The sequence below is a fragment of the Pan troglodytes genome, chromosome 19 (genome assembly GCF_028858775.2).
Source record: "Pan troglodytes isolate AG18354 chromosome 19, NHGRI_mPanTro3-v2.0_pri, whole genome shotgun sequence".
NCBI classification, from domain to species: Eukaryota; Metazoa; Chordata; class Mammalia; order Primates; family Hominidae; genus Pan; species Pan troglodytes.
The window spans coordinates 75,186,928-75,206,253 of record NC_072417.2 but is presented as its reverse complement, the minus strand read 5'-3'; the positions used below and the strand labels follow the sequence as shown (position 1 = coordinate 75,206,253).

The window sequence follows — 19,326 nt, the reverse complement described above, 5'->3', positions numbered from 1 at the left end:
TGTTGGCGAGGCTGGTCTTGAACTCCTGACCTCAGGTGATCCGCCCACCTCAGCCTCCCAAAGTGCTAGGATTACAGGCGTGAGTAACTGCGCCCAGCCTAAAGCTTATTTAAAATAAAATTTAAAAAAAAATTAGTTGCTTTGAAAGACTTGACTGTTATTTAGGAGAAAATATAAAACCAACATTAATCTTTGTAGTGGCACAGAATTTCTAGTGCAGTTAAAGTCCACTATCATACTTTTTAGTTAATGTTTATTCTACCCATTTGTTGTATAAATTGTGCATATAAACCATGTGTAACTCTTAATACATGTCTTTGCTTTTATTCAGAAGCTCATATTGTGTCTCTTTTTCTGTGGGTATAGTGTATGCATTTTTGGTGTTGAATTGAGAAACGTTTGTCTTTTATTTTTACTTAAACATTGAACACAGATGACCCATATTTATAAAATGTTTATAAAGGTATATAGGCTATAGAAGGAGAGTTAATTATATTTAGACTAAGCAATTTAAAATCTTGTAATGAAAGTTAGAGTGCTGAAGTGGTATCATTATTTGTAGCACGATTTGTTGGATGCTTTGTGACAGATATGAAATGGATAGAGTACACAAAAAAAATTTTCTGACCTACATCCAGACTTATCTCAAAATGACTGTGTTAATGTTTTTTTGGTAAATTAACTTGGAGTGATTAATAGATTTGTTGGCAAAATTGAAGCTATATAGTTAGTGAAGATAGCTATAATTTTATTTGACAGAAGTGCCATTTACAATTTAAGTCTTTAAATTTTTAAATTTCTCCCCCAAGTAAAGGGTCCTATACTGAATAATAATCATGGGAATAATTTGTTTGAAATGAGACCTAAGGTGGCTGATAGTGCACCGCTTGTTAGGCTCTGTGCCAACAGCTTCCTTAGTGTTATAGTGGAGTCGTGGATTAGAATGCTGATGGACATGAAATGTTTTGACTTTAATTATTAACTGGCTAGTTTTTTTGGCAGGTTGAATGACTAGGGGAATTAGGACAAAGTAACAAGTGAGCCAGCTTAGAAATTGGCGTCATAGGTGTAGAGTGTGTTTAATATTTTCCAGGTTATACAAACAAGTGTCCTTTTCATTAATACAGGAACCAATTCAGTATGTTCATGATGTCATTGAATTTTATAAGGTGGAAAAATACTTTTCAGGTAATTTAATAGAATATGTGGCACTTAGACCTTTTATTCCTTGGGGAGTAACTTTGAAACCTGATAATGTCTAGAGATACATTGAAGTGATTGTAGCTTAATATTCTGGGGTAAGCTAGTGTTGATGAATATAGAGTTTAAACTGTAACCTTTTTTACTTGGCTCTGAATAGATTATAGTGTCACTATTTTACTTATTATTTCCTTCATTTCTCTTTTAGAAGAAGAAGATGGAGTGTGGGAGAATGGACTTTCCTATGAATGCCGTACTCTGCTTTTCAAAGCAGTTCACAATCTATTGGAACGGTGTTTAATGAACAGGAATTTTGTACGTATTGGCAAGTGGTTTGTAAAGCCTTATGAAAAAGATGAAAAACCTATAAATAAAAGGTAAGCTATCTTAAATTTTGACGTGATATTTCTTTAGATTTGTTCCTTTTTGTGTCTTAACAGAGAATGTGGGATAAAACAAGCTAATATACAGACATATTCCGGAGGTTGTCAGTGACAGAGTACTAGATACAGTCAGGTTTTTTTTTTTTTTAAACCACTTTACAAACTTCCCTTTACACACTTTAAGCATTTTCTTACAGTAGGAATAGGCTGTATTTTAATACAGTGGCCTAAATTTTGATTTGTGATGATAGACTTAATGTGGGATGAAAGCAGAGACTTAGGCTTGGAAGTATCTTTTTTTTAGTATTTGTGGAAATACATGCACAGCACTCTGATATTAAAATTAAGTAACAACACCTGTTACAGATAGTGATATGTGAGTATGTTTTGGATCAAGTTAACCCTTCTTATTCCCAATCTCTCAATTCCCTTTAATTAAAGTAATTTAAATTTGTGTTTTCTATATAAGACCATTTACTCTTTGAGAGCTTATAATTTTCTTGAGCAATGAATTAAGCAAATTTATGACACTACTTATTAGACTAGTTGCAGATAGAGGCACAGAAGACTTATGATAGATACCTCCTTCTCCTATGCAATTAAAACCTTCAGGTTACTCGCTTCTCCGTGATTTAGATAATATAAGGCATAGTCTCTCAAAAGATTTAAGTTCCCAGCAGTCATTGAGTTAGTGAGACTTCAAGAGAGATGAACCGGTGGCAAGGAAGTTGGGATGTGGGGAAGAGAAAATTAAAGGGAACTTACTAATTTTTCCTGAAAGATGTGAGAGGATGTGAAGTGAACATTTGGTTGAGATTGTAATCATTTTGAGGTCTTTGATGTCATATATGCACATCTTTTTTCATGTGCACCTGGAGTTTTTGTTTGTTTGTTTGTTTTTTCAAACTTTTTAGTTTTAGTAAGACTGGATGAGTAGATAAGCCTGGATAAATAAAGGTGCTTTCATTTTTTTTCCTCTTTGAAAATTAACGTAAACCTTTATTGTTAACAAAATACTTGTGTAAGTTCAGAATGCATTCAGCTGGAAATGACAGAAAAACATTAACTACTTGGCTTATGTAGGGATTGATTTTTCTCAGTAGCAAGGAGTATGGAGGTAGATAGTTTAGTACTGGTATAGCTGTTCAATAATGTCATCAAGGATTCAAAGTTCCCCAGAGTTTTCTCTGTGCCATCTTTACATCTTCATGGTCCTCCCGTGTGTTGCACCTCCAGACCTCACAGTGGATTCCAGGCAGGAAGAGAAAGGAAGGGAGGAAGTAAGAAGGTGTGGCACCTGAGTCAGAAAGTAAATTATTTTCTGGAAACTTTAGTTGACATATCTTTGGCCATACTAAGAGAAACAAATATCTTTTATTTGGAAACAGCTGCTCTGAACAAATGAAGTTTTTGTTAGTAAGAAGAAAGGGCTGATAGATATTAGATAGATACCAAAGATCAAAGAAGTGGAAATGGATATTGGGTAGGCAGTTAACAATATCTGCCATATACATTTATTTATTTATTTTGAGACAAAGTCTCACTCTGTTGCCCAGGCTGGAGTGCAGTGGTGCAATCTCAGCTCACTGCAACCTCTGCTTCCCAGGTTCAAGTGATTTTCCTGCCTCAGTCTCCCAAGTAGCTGGGATTATAGGCGTGTGCCACCACACCTGGCTAATTTTGTGTATTTTTAGTAGAAACGGGGTTTTGCCATGTTGCCCAGGCTGGTCTTGAACTCCTGAGCTCAGGCAAGCCACCCGCCTCGGCCTCCCAAAGTGCTGGGATTACAGGCGTGAGCCACTGCTCCCAGCCAGGCATATAGATTTATGCAGTTTTAAGAAGTCAAACAGATTACCAAGATTTAAAATGAAAGGCTGCAATCCTGAGCCCCAATGAATAGATTTGCTCCTCAGAAGCAGCCCTTTTTAATTCTTCTGTTTCTTTTAAGTTACCTGTTTAAAAATTTTGAAAGACATAACGTGCGTATTCTTGAGTTATCATTTAGGATTAATCTAGTGGACTTTTTTTTTTTTTTGGTCACAACAGCCTACCATTGAAATTCTATTGACTTTCTATTGAGAGGTTAGCTATCTTACTTCCCCCGACTCAACACTTAGATATTGGCACTTTTGCACACACTTCTTTTCCCTCTCCTTTTCCTTTTTTTTTTTTTTTTTTTTCCTGATACGGAGTTTCACTCTTGTTGCCCAGGCTGGAGCGCAATGGTATGATCTCGGCTCACTGCAACCTCTGCCTCCCGGGTTCAAGTGATTCTCCTGCCTCAGCCTCCTGAGTAGCTGGGATTACAGGCGTCCGCCATCATACCCAGCTAATTTTTGTGTTTTTAGTAGAGACAGGTTTCGCCATGTTGGCTAGGCTGGTCTTGAACTCCTGACCTCAAGTGATCCACTCACCTTGACCTCCCAAAGTGCTGGGATTACAGGCATCAGCCGCTGCACCTGGCTTCCTCTCCCTTTCCTTATCTTGCCAATATAGTTATAAGTTTTGGTAAAAACAATATTTGTTTATACTCTTATAATTTTATAAATATTATTTGTAACTGAGCCATAGTATATTGAAACACATTTCATTTCATTCTTTTTTTTTCTTTTTTTTTTTTTTTGAGACAGAGCCTCACTCTGTCACCCAGGCTGGAGTGCAGTGGCGAGATCTCAGCTCACTGCAAGCTCTGCTTCCCTGGTTCACGCCATTCTCCTGCCTCAGCCTCCCGAGTAGCTGGGACTACAGGTGCCCGCCACCACGCCCAGCTAATTTTTTGTATTTTTAGTAGAGATGGGGTTTCACCATGTAGCCAGGATGGTCTCGATCTCCTGACCTTGTGATCCGCCCACCTCGGCCTCCCAAAGTGCTGGGATTACAGGCGTGAGCCACGGCGCCCAGCCTTCACATTTCATTTCTTGTACATCGTTTTGTTTTCCCAGGTGTTAATGATTATCCCTTTTTTTCACTTAATTATTAATGTTACGAGTTAGTAAACACCTGCCTGTACTCTGCCACTTTTTTTGTAAATAAAGTTTTGTTGTAACACAGCCATGCTCATTCATTGATAGATTGTTTTATGCCTGCTTTCACACTAGAGCAGAGTTAAATAGTTATGATAGAGACAGATGGCTTGCAAAGCTGAAAATACTTAGCCTGAAATATTTTCTAGCTGACTTTTTGTAGTTTGCTGACTCCTGATCTGTGTACCTGTTGGTAGTTCATCAGTAGACTATCTATTAGAAGTATAAATCACTTCTCCCTACCTTCAAGGACTTTGTATAATCTTATTAGTTTCCTCTTTTTTCCCCTCTTGTTAATTAATATCCCTGTTGTTACCCTTCATTCTTCTTTTCCGATTTGGATTAGTAGTTCTGTAGTCCTGTTTCACAGTAGTCATCTTGGGGATTCTCTTTGCTTTTCCCTTCTTGTTGGATCCCTCATTTCTCATTTCTCCTTTTTTTTTTTTTGTCTTATTTACTGTTATGGTGGTGCCCAACCTGAGAGTAGTTTCCTGAGAGTGCAAGGATGGTGATACTTTTGAGATCCTCCGTGTTGGAATTCTGAGTCAAACCACAGAATCGCAGGCTCTTAAGTTTCTTTCTTTTCTATCCTTATAATTGATAGTTTTGACTGGGTATAGAATCTTTGATTAGCAACCCTCTTAGACTTCTGGGTACTAAAATGCTAACTGGAGGTTCTGTGTATGTGAGTAGCTTATGACATTGCAGGCTTTACTAGAGTGAATGATCTGGGGACTTGACTGTTTTTATTGGGTGCCTGTCACCCAACTGCCAGTATTTGTACGCTCTGTCACCTGCTTAAGTAGTTTTCCCAGAGGAGACTTTCAGTACTCTGACTAGAGGGTATAAGCTGGGCTGCCAGTGTTTAGTGAACCTATTGGGGAAAGGAGGTTTGGAGGTGGGGCTCACTTATATGGTGGTTAAATTTTCACTTAATCTTTTAAATACATCATCTCAGCTGTATCTGAATATCTCTAATTCTGAGTCCCTCTGTTTCAACCATTTCAAAGAGTGGACCTCTTAAGTTTTTCACTGATCTGGAAGAAAGTGGAGAGGCTCTAATATCTTTGAACTTTCATTCCTTCTGCTTTCTTTTTCTTTCCTTTTTTTTTTTTGAAACAGTCTCACTCTGTCAGGCTGGAGTACAGTGGTGCAATCTTGGCTCACTTCAGCCTCCACCTCCCAGGTTCAAGCGGTTCTCATGCCTCAGCCTCCCAAGTAGCTGGGACCACAGACACTAGCCACCACGACTGGCTAATTTTTGTATTTTTAAGGAGACGGGGTTTCGCCATGTTGGCTAGGCTGGTCTTGATCTCCTGGCCTCAAGTGTTCTGCCCACCTCAGCCTCCCAAAGTGCTGGGATTACAGGTGTGAGCCACTGTGTCCAGCCCCTTCTCTTTTCAGTTACACCTATACGTCCACCTTCAGGGATATATGTATATGTATATATGTATATATACCAGTACCTTCAACTTCTGAGCCTTTCTGGGATTCTGTGGTTTGACTCAGTTTATAACTTTGTAAGTTTAACCACTGCACCCGGCTTTCTTTATGAAAAACTCTTAAAAGGCTATTGATAATTGAAAATATAGGCTCACACCTGTAATCCACCACTAAGGGGCCGAGGTGGGAGGATGGCTTGAGACCAGGAGTTTGAGAGCAGCCTGGGAAACATAGCTAGACCCCCATCTCTCTCTCTCTTTCTCTCTCTTTTTTAATGATCTTATTTTATTTATTTATTTGTTTGTTTATTTTTACTTTAAGTTCTGCAGTACATGTGCAGAACGTGCAGGTTTGTTAATAGATACATAAGTGCCATGGTGGTTTGCTGCACCTATCAGCCCGTCATCTGGGTTTTAAGCCCCATATGCATTAGGTATTTGTCCTTATGCTCTCCCTCCCCATGCTCCCTATCCCCTAACAGGCCCCAGTCTGTGATGTTCCCCTCCCTGTGTCCATGTGTTCTCACTGTTCAACTCCCACTTTTGAGTGAGAACATGCGGTGTTTGGTTTTCTGTTCTTGTGTTAGTTTGCTGAGGATGATGGTTTCCAGCTTCATCCATGTCCCTGCAAAGGACATAAACTCATTCTTTTTGTTTTTGAGATGAAGTCTTGCTCTATCGCCCAGGGTGGAGTACAGTGGCATGATTTCAGCTCACTGCAACCTCCACCTCCTGGATTCAAGCAATTCTCCTGCCTTAGCCTCCCAAGTAGCTGGGATTATAGGCACCCACCACCACGCCCGGCTAATTTTTGTATTTTTAGTAGAGACGGGGTTTTACCATGTTAGCCAGACTGGTCTCGAACTCCTGACCTCAGGTAATCCGCCCATGTCGGCCTCCCAAAGTCCTGGGATTACAGGCGTGAGCCACCATGCCCAGCCGAACTCATTCTTTTTTTATGGCTGCAGACCCCCGTCTCTTTTAAAAAAAAAAAAAAAAAAAAAAAGCTGGGCACAGTGGCACACACTCTGAAGTGGGACTTCAGCTACTCTGAAGACTGAGGTGGGAGGATCACTTGAGCCCAGAAGATTGAGGCTGCAGTGAGTTAGGATTGTGCTGTTGTATTCCAGCCTGGGCAACAGAGCAAGACCCTGTCTTAAAAAAAAAATTGAAAATATAACTTTTTTTTTTTTTTTGAGATAAGGTCTCTTATTTTGTCACCCAGGCTGGAGTGCAGTGGCACAATCATGGCTCATTGCAGCCCAACCTGCCAGGCTCAAGTAGTCCTCACACCTCAGCCTCCCATGTAGCTGGGACCACAGGTGCATGCTACCAAGGCTGGTTAATTTTTGTAGATTTTGTAGAGACAAGATGTCACCATGTTGCCTAGGCTGGTCTTGAACTGAGCTCAAGCTACCCACCTTCTTTGGCCTCGCAAAGTGCTAGGATTACAGGCATGAGCCAGTGTACCTGGCCAAAAATACAACTTTTAATTGGATATTTTCATGAATCCAACAGATGCTGCTTGTTATTTAACCATGTAATTGAGCACTAGTGTTTTTCCATGGGCTGACCCATTTAGGAGGGGAACTAAATTAAGATTGTATTTTATTAGTGAAGTGTTACCAGAAATAGTATATGCTCTTTCGAGTTACTCTTGAACCATAGTTGTGGTATAATAACTGACTTTATTCTGGAAAGATAAATGCTGCTCCTCAAATCTCTTTTTTACAGGAACTTTCTTACCCTTTTTCCTTCTTTGGAAAAGCAAGTAGGACAAAAATCAAGCAGCTAAGTCTATCTTTAAGTTATTATTTCGGACTTCTTTTCTGTTGAATTCAGTGGAATGATATAGGGAAGGTAGATAAAGATTGATTATAAATTAATGCATTTCTAGACCATTCTGAAACATAAGTATTATATAGACTGTTTTTGTTGACTAATCAATTCACTTTTGGTATAAGTATTCTGAAAAAAGAACAAGAGTTGTAAAGAAAGAAAATTTATGATGTGAAACTACTTTGACCTGAACAAAGGAGAAAATAATATTCCTTACCTTTTTATCTTCTTTTTCCTTTCTTTAAAATTTTTAAAGAAAAAAATCTCATTTTCTGATAATCTGGATCTACATGTAGTTGTCTGTTTAACAGTCTTTAGGGACTGAAAGGGAGGAAATAGAATCAAATTCTAGGGATACAGCTAGGTTACCTGTAAAGAATCCCGCAAGTGTAAGAGTAACCACAGGAACAAACCAGTCTTCAGATAATTGGTTTAAAGAATGATGACCAGTGTTTTCTTGAATAGTTTAGGTGTTTTCCTACATTGCTGGGGACTGGATCACATGACAGGCATTGAGTTTTCTAGTGAGCCCACAAGCAAATGGGTTGTAGTAAGTACCACTGACTTAATGTAGGTTTTAGTCTCTTCTATAAAAGATATTCTGAACTTGCCGTGTTTGAGAGTGCATTTGAAAAAGATTATCTTGAATAAGGACTTTTTTTTTTTAAAATAGAGACAGGGTCTTGCTCTGTGCCCAAGATGGATGGCAGTAGCGCAATCATAACTCATTGCAGCCACAAACTTCTGGGCCTAATTGGTTCTCCCACCTCAGCCTCCAGAGTAGCTGGGACTACAGGTGCACACCAACCACGCCTGGCCAAGAACTTTCTTAAGATTGTGTTTGGTTAAGCTTTTTGTCATGTTGAGTCTGTTGTAGCCATTTAGCTGAGTGTGCAGTAAAGTTTGTGTATTTAGCAAAAGTTTTAAATGCTTCTAGGAGGATATAAAGAATAGAAACATACTAGTAAAGAATTCTTTTTTTAGACAGCTAGTTCAGTATCTTACGTATATGGTGACATAGGAGGTTTTGTTAAGTGGCAGATGAGATTGTGTATAGGAGGGAAATAGTTAATAGGGAACATGTTTGATTTTAATATATACTTTAATCTTACCCCATTCCCTCAACTATATATAATTGATTTCTATGGAAAAAATATGTTGTTAAATCTTTTTTGATATATTTGCTCTATGTAAAATAGTTATCTTTAATTCCAATTTTAAAAGGCAATATAGGCCAGATGTGGTGGCTCATGCCTGTAATCCCAGCACTTTGGGAGGCCAAGGCAGGCAGATCACTTGAGGTCAGGAGTTTGAGACTAGCCTGGCCAACATGGTGAAACCCTGTCTCTACTAAAAGTACAAAAATGAGCCAGGTATGGTGGCATGTGCCTGTAATTCCAGCTACTTGGGAGGCTGAGGCAGGAGAATCACTTAACCCGGGAGGTGGAGGTTGCAGTGAGCAGAGATCGTGCCACTGCACTCCAGCCTGGGTGACAAGAGTGAAACTCCATCTCAAAAAAGGCAATATAGAGTATTACATGTTATATGTGTGTGTTTGTATGTCTATATTACATTCTGTGTATACATATAGACATGTACATATAGGATATAATAAATCCTTGCTGGATATAACATAAAATAGGATTAAATATTTGGTTCAATATGTTCTAAGCCTTTGTATTAGAATAATTAGAGCCCTGGAATTAGTAGTAAAAAACTTTGTCCATAGAGAGTGATAAATTTTTGATTTTGTGGGATAAAGCAGTAAAAGTTCACAGGAAGGAAAGGATGGCTATTGTTAATGGCCATTGTATTGGGCAGTGTAGATCTAGAACATTTTCATCATTGCAGAAAGTTATTTTTTTGGGGTGGTATTGCTTACACAAGAACCTTTATATTTATAATTAAAACAGTACTTTTGGTGCTTCAATAAAGAAATTCATCGATTTTTTTTTTAAGGAAGTAAATGAAAGAATATGCTTTAAATTTCACCCATAAAGCTGTGTTTATTTTCTGCCATATGTATGGCTTTTACATTATCTCGTGCTCTCCAAAACTGATTAAAAATAGGCACCATGAGATGTAAGTCTCCCCTGAAAATGTATTATTAACCATTAGTAGCGTTAGGATGTCCTTTGGTTAGGTTTCTCACTGTCTCCGAAAAGGCAAATTTCTAGAGAAGCTAGGAGCTATTGCTGTTAGGTTTTTTATGGACTCATTTCCTCTCTTCCTGTCATCTAATGTACTGTCCAGTAGAAGTATAATGTGAGCCACATAGGTAATTTAAAATTTTCTACTAGGCACATTTAAAAAGTTTTAAAAAAGCCTAAATGTATAGGCAAAATTAATTGTAATATATTTTTTAATTCAGTAAGTCCAAAATAATATCATTTCAGCATATAATTACGCAGAAGGTGTTAATGAAATAGTTTACTTTTTGTACTGCTTTTGAAATTAGGTGTGTGTGCTGTGCTTAGAGTATATCTCAGTTTGGATTGGCCACATTTTAAGTCACCAATAGTTATATGTGTGTATTGGCTATTGTATTTACAACACAGTTCTAGGAGTTTAAGCCCAGTTGAACTTGGTAGTGCTTATTGGTGAAAGGTACCTTCTCTGGTGGTCAGTGAACCCTTCTGGAATTGTATGCTAAATTGTGAGTATGCTTTAGAATCTCAAAGGCAAGAAGAATCCCGTACCTTGTATCAGTCAGGGTATGAACTCTCTGCTAAATTAGGTGTAGTTACTTCAGCAGACTGGATGTGCCTTTTTATTGTTTTCCCTGTAGCCTGTCTATAATGTTTTGTCCTTAATGTCTGTCATCAAGATTATTATGTATCATTTCTGAAATCTTAAATGATGATGTCACTAGAATTTGCATGGTCAATTTTCTACATTTTCATGCTTTCTAGAACGTTTATGAGAAAAATTAAATGCTAAGACTTTTCTTTCTCCTATTTTTCCTCCTTGTTGAGGTTTTCTTACAATAATTTTTCTTTCTTTCTTTCTTTTTTTTTTTTTTTTTTTGGAGACAGGGTCTTGCTTTGTCTCCTAGGCCAGAGTACAGTGGTGTAATCTTGACTCACTCCAACCTCTGCCTCCTGGGCTCAAACAATTCTCCTGCCTCAGCCTCCCAAATACTCAGGACTTAGGAGTGCACCACCACACCTGACTAAGTTTTGTAATTTAGGTAGAGATGGGGTTTCTCTGCTGGCCATGTTGACCAGGCTGGTCTCTAACTCCTAGCCTCAAGTGATCCTCCAGCCTCAGCCTCTCAAAGTACTGGGATTACAGGTGTGAGCCACCATGCCCAGCCTTTCTTACCGTAATTTCTTTCTATAATTCTTACTGTAGACTCTTACAAATCTGTCCAAGTTCATACAGCTATCAAGTGTTGGAGCTGCATTTTAGGCATGAAAAATATGAGGTAGATTATGGACCCCTGTAGACCGATATATCTCCTACACATGTATTTTTTTTAAGTTATAGGAAATAGTAAAAACCATAATACTTAAAAACAACAATAAAAAGCAGCATTTTGCAGAACACTTGAAGTGGTAAACCAGAATAATGTTGTTGCTAAGTTTTGTGGTTTGTTTTTTTGTTTTTTGTTTTTTTTTGAGATGGAGCCTTGCTCTGTCACCAGGCTGGAGTGCAGTGGCGCAATCTCGGCTCACTGCAACTGCCGCCTCCCAGGTTCAAGTGATTCTTCTGCCTCAGCCTCCCGAGTAGCTGGGACTACAGGCGTGTGCCACCATGCCCAGCTAATTTTTATGTTTTTAGTAGAGTCGGGGTTTCACCGTGTTAGCCAGGATGGTCTTGATCTCTTGACCTCATGATCCACCCGCCTTGGCCTCCCAAAGTGCTGGGATTACAGGCATCAGCCCCCGTGCCTGGCCACTTTCTAAGTATTATTTACTGTATAATGTAAGTAATATGTTCACTGAGTGAGCAGAAATACGTACAGGATTCACAGGTAAGATGTTAACTTCTGGATTTTAGTATAGATCTTTTGTTCATGGAGCTATGTTAATAATACCTGATACTGGTATTATACCTGTAAATTTAAAAATTTGAAAGTTACTCTGAAGGCTGTAGAAATACAGATTAATGATTCCCAAACTTGTCTGGATGTGGGAATCACCTGGAGAGCTTACAAAAAATTATTGATGCCTGTGTCTTAACCTGGGACTGTAATCTGGGCTTTGGAAATTTTAGAAGATCCTAATGTAAGACAAGTTTGGAAACTTTTGAATTCATGGAATAAAAATAATCTCAGAATTAAGATGGCTAGGGGAGGCTGGGCACAGTGGCTCATGCTTGTAATCCCTGCACTTTGGGAGGCCAAGACAGGAGGATTGCTTAAGCTCAGGAGTTCAAGACCAGCCTGGACAACATAGTGAGACCTCATCTCTACAAAAAATAAATTTTAAAAATTATCTGGACATAGTGGCTCACACCTGTAGTCCCACCTAACTTCGTTGGCTGAGGCAGGAAAATCGCTTGAGCTCAGGAGGTGGAAGCTGCAGTGAATTCTGATCATGCCACTGCACTCCAGCCTGAGTGACAGAGCAAGGCCCTGTCTCAAAGGAAAAAAAAAAAGATGACTACAGTTTCTTTTTATTGTGGTAAAATGTACGTAACAAAACTTAATAATTTTTCAGTGTACAGTTCAGTGGCATTAAGTACATTCACATTGTTAACCATCACCACTATCTATCTGCAGAACTTTTTCATCATCCCAAACTGAATGTGTACTCATAAAAGAGTGGCAGCTCTTCAATTTTTCTTTTCTTTTCTTCTGCTTCAGATAACCACCATTCTACTTTGTCTGTCTAGAAACTTGACTGTTGCAGGTACCTCATATGAGTGGAATCGTAGTATTTGTCCTTTTTTGTCTGGGTTATTTCAGTAAGCATAAAATCTTCAAGATTCATTTATGAAGCATGTGATAGAATTCCCCTTATTTTTAAGGCTGAATAGTATTCCGTTGTATGTATATACTACATTTTGTTTATGTATTAATCTGTAAATGGTATTTGGGTTGTTTTCACCTTTTGGCTATTGTGAATAATGCTGCTATGAACATTGGTCTGCACATCTCTCATCAAGTCCCTGCTTTAAGTTCCTTTGGGTGTCTACCCAGAAGTGGAATTGCTGGATCATATGGTAATTTGAAGTACAATTTTTGGAGGAATTTCCATACTGCTTTCCATAGTGGCTACACTATTTTACATTCCCAAAGGCAATGCAGAGGATTGCCATTTTCTCCACATCCTCATCAACACTTGTTATTTCCTGTTTTTTTTAAAGCTATTTTTATGGGTGTGAGGTGGTATCTTATTGTGTTTTTGGTTTGCATTTCCCTAATGATTAGTGATGTGTTGAGCATGTTATGTGTTTATCGGCCATTTGTATATCATTTTTGGAGAAACGACTTTTGAAGTCTTTTGCCCATTTTTTTAATTGGTTTGATAGGGTGTTTAGAGTTTGAAGTCAGCATTCTCTTTACTAGTATTATGATTTTAACACAAGCCATTTAACTTCTTTGTGCCTCGGATTCTCTACTGGCAAATGGGATATCATTTTTCTGTAGCTGCTTAATACAAATGCTAGAAATAGGTTTGATGTGGCACTGCCTAATCTAGGATACATATGGAATTGTTGCTGTTAGAGCAGCCAGCTTTAATCTATAAGCACGTCTTCATTTTCTGTTTTAGAAATAATCTTTCGATTAATTTCAGTACTTAATTTGAGGAACTTTTTTTTCCACGATGGAAGATTGTTCAGGTTTCATTTATAAAATTCTGCCTCATTCTTAACTTTTTGTTTTAGATATTGTAGTGTGAGCTCATGGAGAGCAACAATATTCTCTGCAATCCTTTATAGTAACTAATAATACTTTGAATTGTTATTGTGGTGACATGTTTTTGTTTTAACTCACTTTTCTGAGTGTTAAATACCAAAAATGTTTGATGGGATGATTTAATAACATTTCTCCTTGGAAAAAAAGCAAGTCTGAATTTACTATGTTAGTATTTTCTAATTGTTTTATAATATTCTCTGACTAGAATATTGCCTTTAATATAAGGATTTCAGAGATTTGGGTGTGAGTGCACACCTGTAGTTCCAGCTACTTAAGAGGCTGCGGCAGGAGGATCACTTGAGGTTGGGAGTTTGAGGCTGTAGTGCTCCGCGACTGTGCCTGTGAATAGCCACTGCACTCCATCCTGGGTAACATAGGGAGACTGCCATCTCTTAAAAAAAATTTCAGGCCGGCACAGTGGCTCACGCCTGTAATCCCAGCACTTTGGTATGCCAAGGTGGGCGGATCACCTGAGGTTAGGCGTTCAAGACCAGTCTGGCCAATACATGGCAAAACCCTGTCTCTACTAAAAGAATACAAAAAAACTAGCCGGACGCAGTGGCAGGCGCCTGTCATCCCAGCTACTTGGGAGGCTGAGGCAAGAGAATTGCTTGAACCCGGGAGGCGGAGTTTGCAGTGAGCCAAGATCACGCCATTGCACTCCAGCCTTGGTGACAAGAGTGAAACTGTCTCAAAAAAAAAAAAAAAAAATCTTGCCTGGGTGCGGTGGTTCATGCCTGTAATTATAGCACTTTGGGAGGCCGAGGTGGGCAGATCACTTGAGGTCAGGAGTTTGAGACCAGCCTGGCCAACATGGTAAAACCCTGTCTCTACTAAAAATACAAAAATTAGCTGGGCATGGTCATGGGTGCCTGTAATCCCAGCTACTCAGGAGGCAGAGGAAGAAGAATCGCTTTAACCTGGGAAGTGGAGGCTGCAGTGAGCCAAGGTCGCACCACTGCACTCCATCTTGGGCAACAGAGCAAGAAACTTGTATCACATATTTAGAATATTGTTTCCCTCCAGTATCACATACAAACTTGGTTTATTTTAAACCATTGGATGTTACAGTAAGATCAGACTATTGTATATTGGGATTATATGCTAGCAGTATAGGAGGTAGTGATTCTTTGATCATAGACTGCTGGGATTGAGTGTTGTTAGTAAATAGGGTAGTGGCAGATAAACAGTGGGAGCTGAGACCATTGGTTACATGTTTTGTACTTTGGAATACTGGATTGCTACAAAGACTCCTTGGAGACCAATTTATCCCTTTATATCAAGAAGCCAAATTTTATTTTCTTATTTAAAAGATAAAATGGGGCCAGATGAGGTTAGCTTATGCTTGTAATCTCAGCACTTTGGGAGGCCAAGGTGGAGGGATTGCTTGAGGCCAGGAGTTTGAGGCCAGCCTGGGCAACATAGTGAGCCCCCGCCCCTGCCATCCCTAGGGGAAAAAAAAAAATTAGCTGGGTGTGGTAGCGCACACCTGTAGTCCCAGCTACTCAAGAGGGTGAGATGGGAGGATTTCTTGAGTCCAGTAGTTTGAGGCTGCAGCAAGCTACGATTGTATCACTGCACTCCAGTGAGAACCTGTCTCTAAACCATAAAATTAAAAAATGAAGTGGGTAAGTGCTCATTGGAAAGACTGTTAGGGAACTTGAAAGATGACTTTTATGATTTTATACATACTAGAGTAAACTTATTTTCCTAAATAATATTTAAGATAGATCAAATTAATGTATATTTAAACATTTCCCATATTATAATATTTTCAGGAAAATAGATTTTTAAAATGTTAAAAATGCTTTTAAAATAATTTTTAAAATCTTTTAAAATGCTTTGTCATGAGAAAAATCCATTTTAAATATCTTTTTTTGTTTGGAGACTGGAGGGCAGTGGTGTCATCATAGCTCACTGCACCCTCAACCTCTCAGGCTCAGATGTTCCTTCTACCTCAGCCTCAGCCTCTCGAGTAGCTGGGACCACAGGCATGCACCACCCCACCTAGCTAATTTTTAATTTTTTTGTGGAGATGGGGTCTTATGCTGCCTAGGCTGGTCCCAAACTCCTGGGCTCAAGCCCAACTCCTCTTGCCTCAGCCTCCCAAGTGCTGAGATAACAGGCGTGACTGGCTGTTTTTAAATTCTCTTATTTAATATTTCATGTATGAAATGAAACAGTTGAAAGCTGTGTTTTTAAGAACTATACTCCACTGATTAAAGGAACAGTAGATAAGAGGTTATAAAATTCAGGTCTCCTAGCCGTTTTGTCTTTTTTTTTTTTTTTTTTTTTTTGAGATGAAGTCTCACTCTGTTGCCCAGGCTGAAGTGCAGTGGCAAGATCTCAACCCACTGCAATCTCTGCCTCCCTGGGTTCAAGTGATTCTCCTGCCTCAGCCTCCTTAGTAACTGGGATTACAGGTGTGTGCCACCACACCCAGCTAATTTTTGTATTTTTAGTAGAAACAGAATTTCACCTTGTTGGCCAGGCTGGTCTCAAATTGCTGGGCTCAAACGATCCGCCTGCCTTGCCCTCCCGAAGTGCTGGGATTACAGGCCTCTTTGTCTTTTTTTTTTTTTTTTTTTTTTTGAGATGGAGTCTTGCTCTGTCACCCAGGCTGGAGTGCAGTGGTGTGATCTTGGCTCACTGCAACCTGCGTCTCCTGGGTTCAAGCGATTCTCATGCCTCAGCCTCCTGAGTAGCTGGGATTACAGGCGCACACCACTGTACCCCTGGCTAATTTTTGTATTTTTAGTAGAGATGGGGTTTTGCCAAGTTGGCCAGGCTGGTCTCAAACTCCTGACCTCAGGTGATCCACTTACCTCAGCCTCCCAAAGTGCTGGGATTACAGGCATGAGCCACCACTCCCAGCCATTGTCACTGCTTTCTTAACAAGAATGATAAGGTTTTTGTTTGTTTTTTATTTTAGTTATATTATTTTTAGTTTTTCTGTCAGTTACATTAATTTTTATTTTATTTTATTTTTATTTACTTATATATTTTTTGAGACAGTCTTACTCTGTCGCCCATGCTGTAATGCAGTGGTGTGATCTTGGCTCACTGCAGCCTCCACATCGTGGATTCAAGCGATTCGCATGCCTCAGCCTCCCAAGTAGCTGGGATTACAGGCACCTGCCACTGCGCCTGGCTAATTTTTTGTATTTTTAGGGAGATGGAGGTTTCACCATGTTGGCCATGCTGGTCTTGAACTCTTGGCCTTAAGTGATCTGCCTGCCTTCCAAGTGCTGGGATTACAGATGTGAGCCACTGTGCCTGGCCTAAAAAAAATTTATTTCGATTAAAAGCATTTTTTAGACTAGTCACATATGCAGTAGTGGAAAGAGGGGAAAGAGTAGAACAAGGAGTTTGATCTGCAACTAACTGAACAGTCAACTGAGGTAACTCACTACCTTCAGACTAGCCTCTGTCAGTTACATTTGTAACTTGAATAACATGCTTAAATTTCTATTTCTTGTTCTATCAAGTTTAGACATTTTGTATTGACTCCATATGTATAAGATATAGAAATTCTTAGCTCTGTATTGCTTTTTGCCTCTTTTCTACCATCTATTTTCCCACTTCTGTTAACTCTAGCATTACTTTTACTATAATTTAATTTTAATTCACTATGTTCTGCTTATCCAGAAGAAATTCAAGAGGGCTTATACATATATAAAACAGGTTTTGAGTTGATTAATCATCATAGTTTAAAAAACTTTTAAGGATGAATTCTTAAATGTGTGGAGAAGGAATAAGAAGAGTTTATTTTCTTAGTGTACACTCTTATCCTCTTCTGCGCAACTTGATCCTTCTAAATTGTATCTTGAGGATACCTCTGATGTCCTTGGGAACTTTTATTTTCCAACCTGTATACCCAGCCATACCTGAATTTCATTAAGGTGTACTGTTTTGCATATATTCTTGATTCTAGGATGCCTTCAACTGTAAGACCCATTATTGCTTTAAAATAATGTTTTTGGTTGGGAGGGGATTGCATTAAATGATTAGTCCAATTAATTAATAAAGTGAGAAAACATTTATATTTAGTTTCTTATATAGAGGGGAAAATAGGCAAAAATAAAAATTAAGTCACTGTTAATTCTGTTGTCCGCCTTTATTTTCTTTATCCAAATAAAACTTTTTTTTTTCTTAAAAAAAAAAAAATTGCTGGGTACAGTGGCCCACATCTGTAGTCCCAGCTGCTTTGGAGGCTGAGGTCAGAGGATCCCTTGAGCCCAGGAGTTACAAGCCAGCCTGGGCAACATACTGAGACCCTCTCTCTTTCTTTAAAAAAGAAAAAGAAAAAAAAAATTGACCCTACTATTTTGGTAGCCTATCCCTTTCCAATAAACCTACTCTTCTATTTTAACTTATTTTTGTGGCTATATAATAATTCTATGTGTGAATGTACCTAACTCGTTTAACTGGTTCCTGTATTTGCAGCCTTTCCTACTATAAACAGTGTTGTAAAGAACATTTCTTATAGCTAAGTCTTTGCTCATATCCATGATTTTTTTCCTTCTGATGAAGTAGAATTTTTGGGCAAAATACAGTATGCATTTTTGCATACTTCCTAATAAAAGCAAGTTAACATTTTTGGCCACTAGTCATCACTAAGATATAACTTTTTCTTCTTTTTTAGTGAACACTTGTCCTGCTCCTTCACCTTTTTCTTGCATGGAGACAGCAATGTTTGTACCAGTGTGGAAATTAACCAACATCAACCTGTATACCTTCTCAGTGAAGAGCATATCACCCTTGCTCAACAGTCTAATAGCCCATTTCAAGGTAGATTATTTTATTATGTTAGGTATTTGATCTTTTATTGAAAGATCCTTATTTGACTTCATAATTTTACATTTGGGGGATTGATGGAATTCCCCCTGATCTTTAGCCTAATGATGATTTTGATGTCATTTACTTTTTCCTTCCCCATTACAGTGTTAAGTCAGTGAAATAAATTTTTAAATACAGGTATTACCAAAAAATTCTTGACCGTGAATGGTGAAGTAGTTTAAAGTGTTCTTTTAGATAGCATATTGGATTTATATGTGTTAATGTTTTCAAGGTTATCTTGTATGTCAGGTCATATAAGCCATATTTTGTTTGTTTGTTTTTGTTTTTGTTTTTTTGAGACGGAGTTTCGCTCTGTCGCCCAGGCTGGTGTGCAGTGGCATGATCTTGGTTCACTGCAACCTCCACCTCCCGGATTCAAGCAATTCTCCTACCTCAGCCTCCTGAGTAGCTGGGATTACAGGCGCGTTCCACCACGCCTGGCCAATTTTTGTATTTTTTTAGTAGAACTGGGTTTCATCGTGTTGGCCAGGCTGGTCTTGAACACCTGACCTCAAGTGGTCCACCTGCCTCGGCCTCCCAAAGTGCTGGGATTATAGGTGTGAGTGAGCCACCATGTCCAGCCAGAGCCATGTGTAACATAGCTACAAAGGGACTTTTGATACTATTTATACTATGAAAAAAGTTGAATTCTTGAAGAAATATTTTATAAGATTGCTGAATTGCCTTTAAGGCTTGGCAATGTGTTCTTATTTTAACTTTAAACCTAATATTTG

General features: G+C 38.7%; 1 protein-coding gene across 3 annotated transcripts in view; it reads left to right on the top strand.

Moving 5' to 3' along the window:
- The window catches only part of MED13 (mediator complex subunit 13), a 121,715-nt gene that overhangs the window by 11,829 nt on the left and 90,560 nt on the right, over positions 1 to 19,326 (top strand). For 2 of the 3 annotated variants that reach the window (XM_016932681.4, XM_001138050.8), the window contains exons 3-4: positions 1,409 to 1,577; positions 18,399 to 18,544. In XM_016932681.4, the coding sequence (XP_016788170.2) occupies positions 1,409 to 1,577; positions 18,399 to 18,544 (315 nt within the window). The remainder of the gene's footprint in view (positions 1 to 1,408; positions 1,578 to 18,398; positions 18,545 to 19,326) is intronic. The other variant, XM_063799123.1, reaches the window with a different exon arrangement.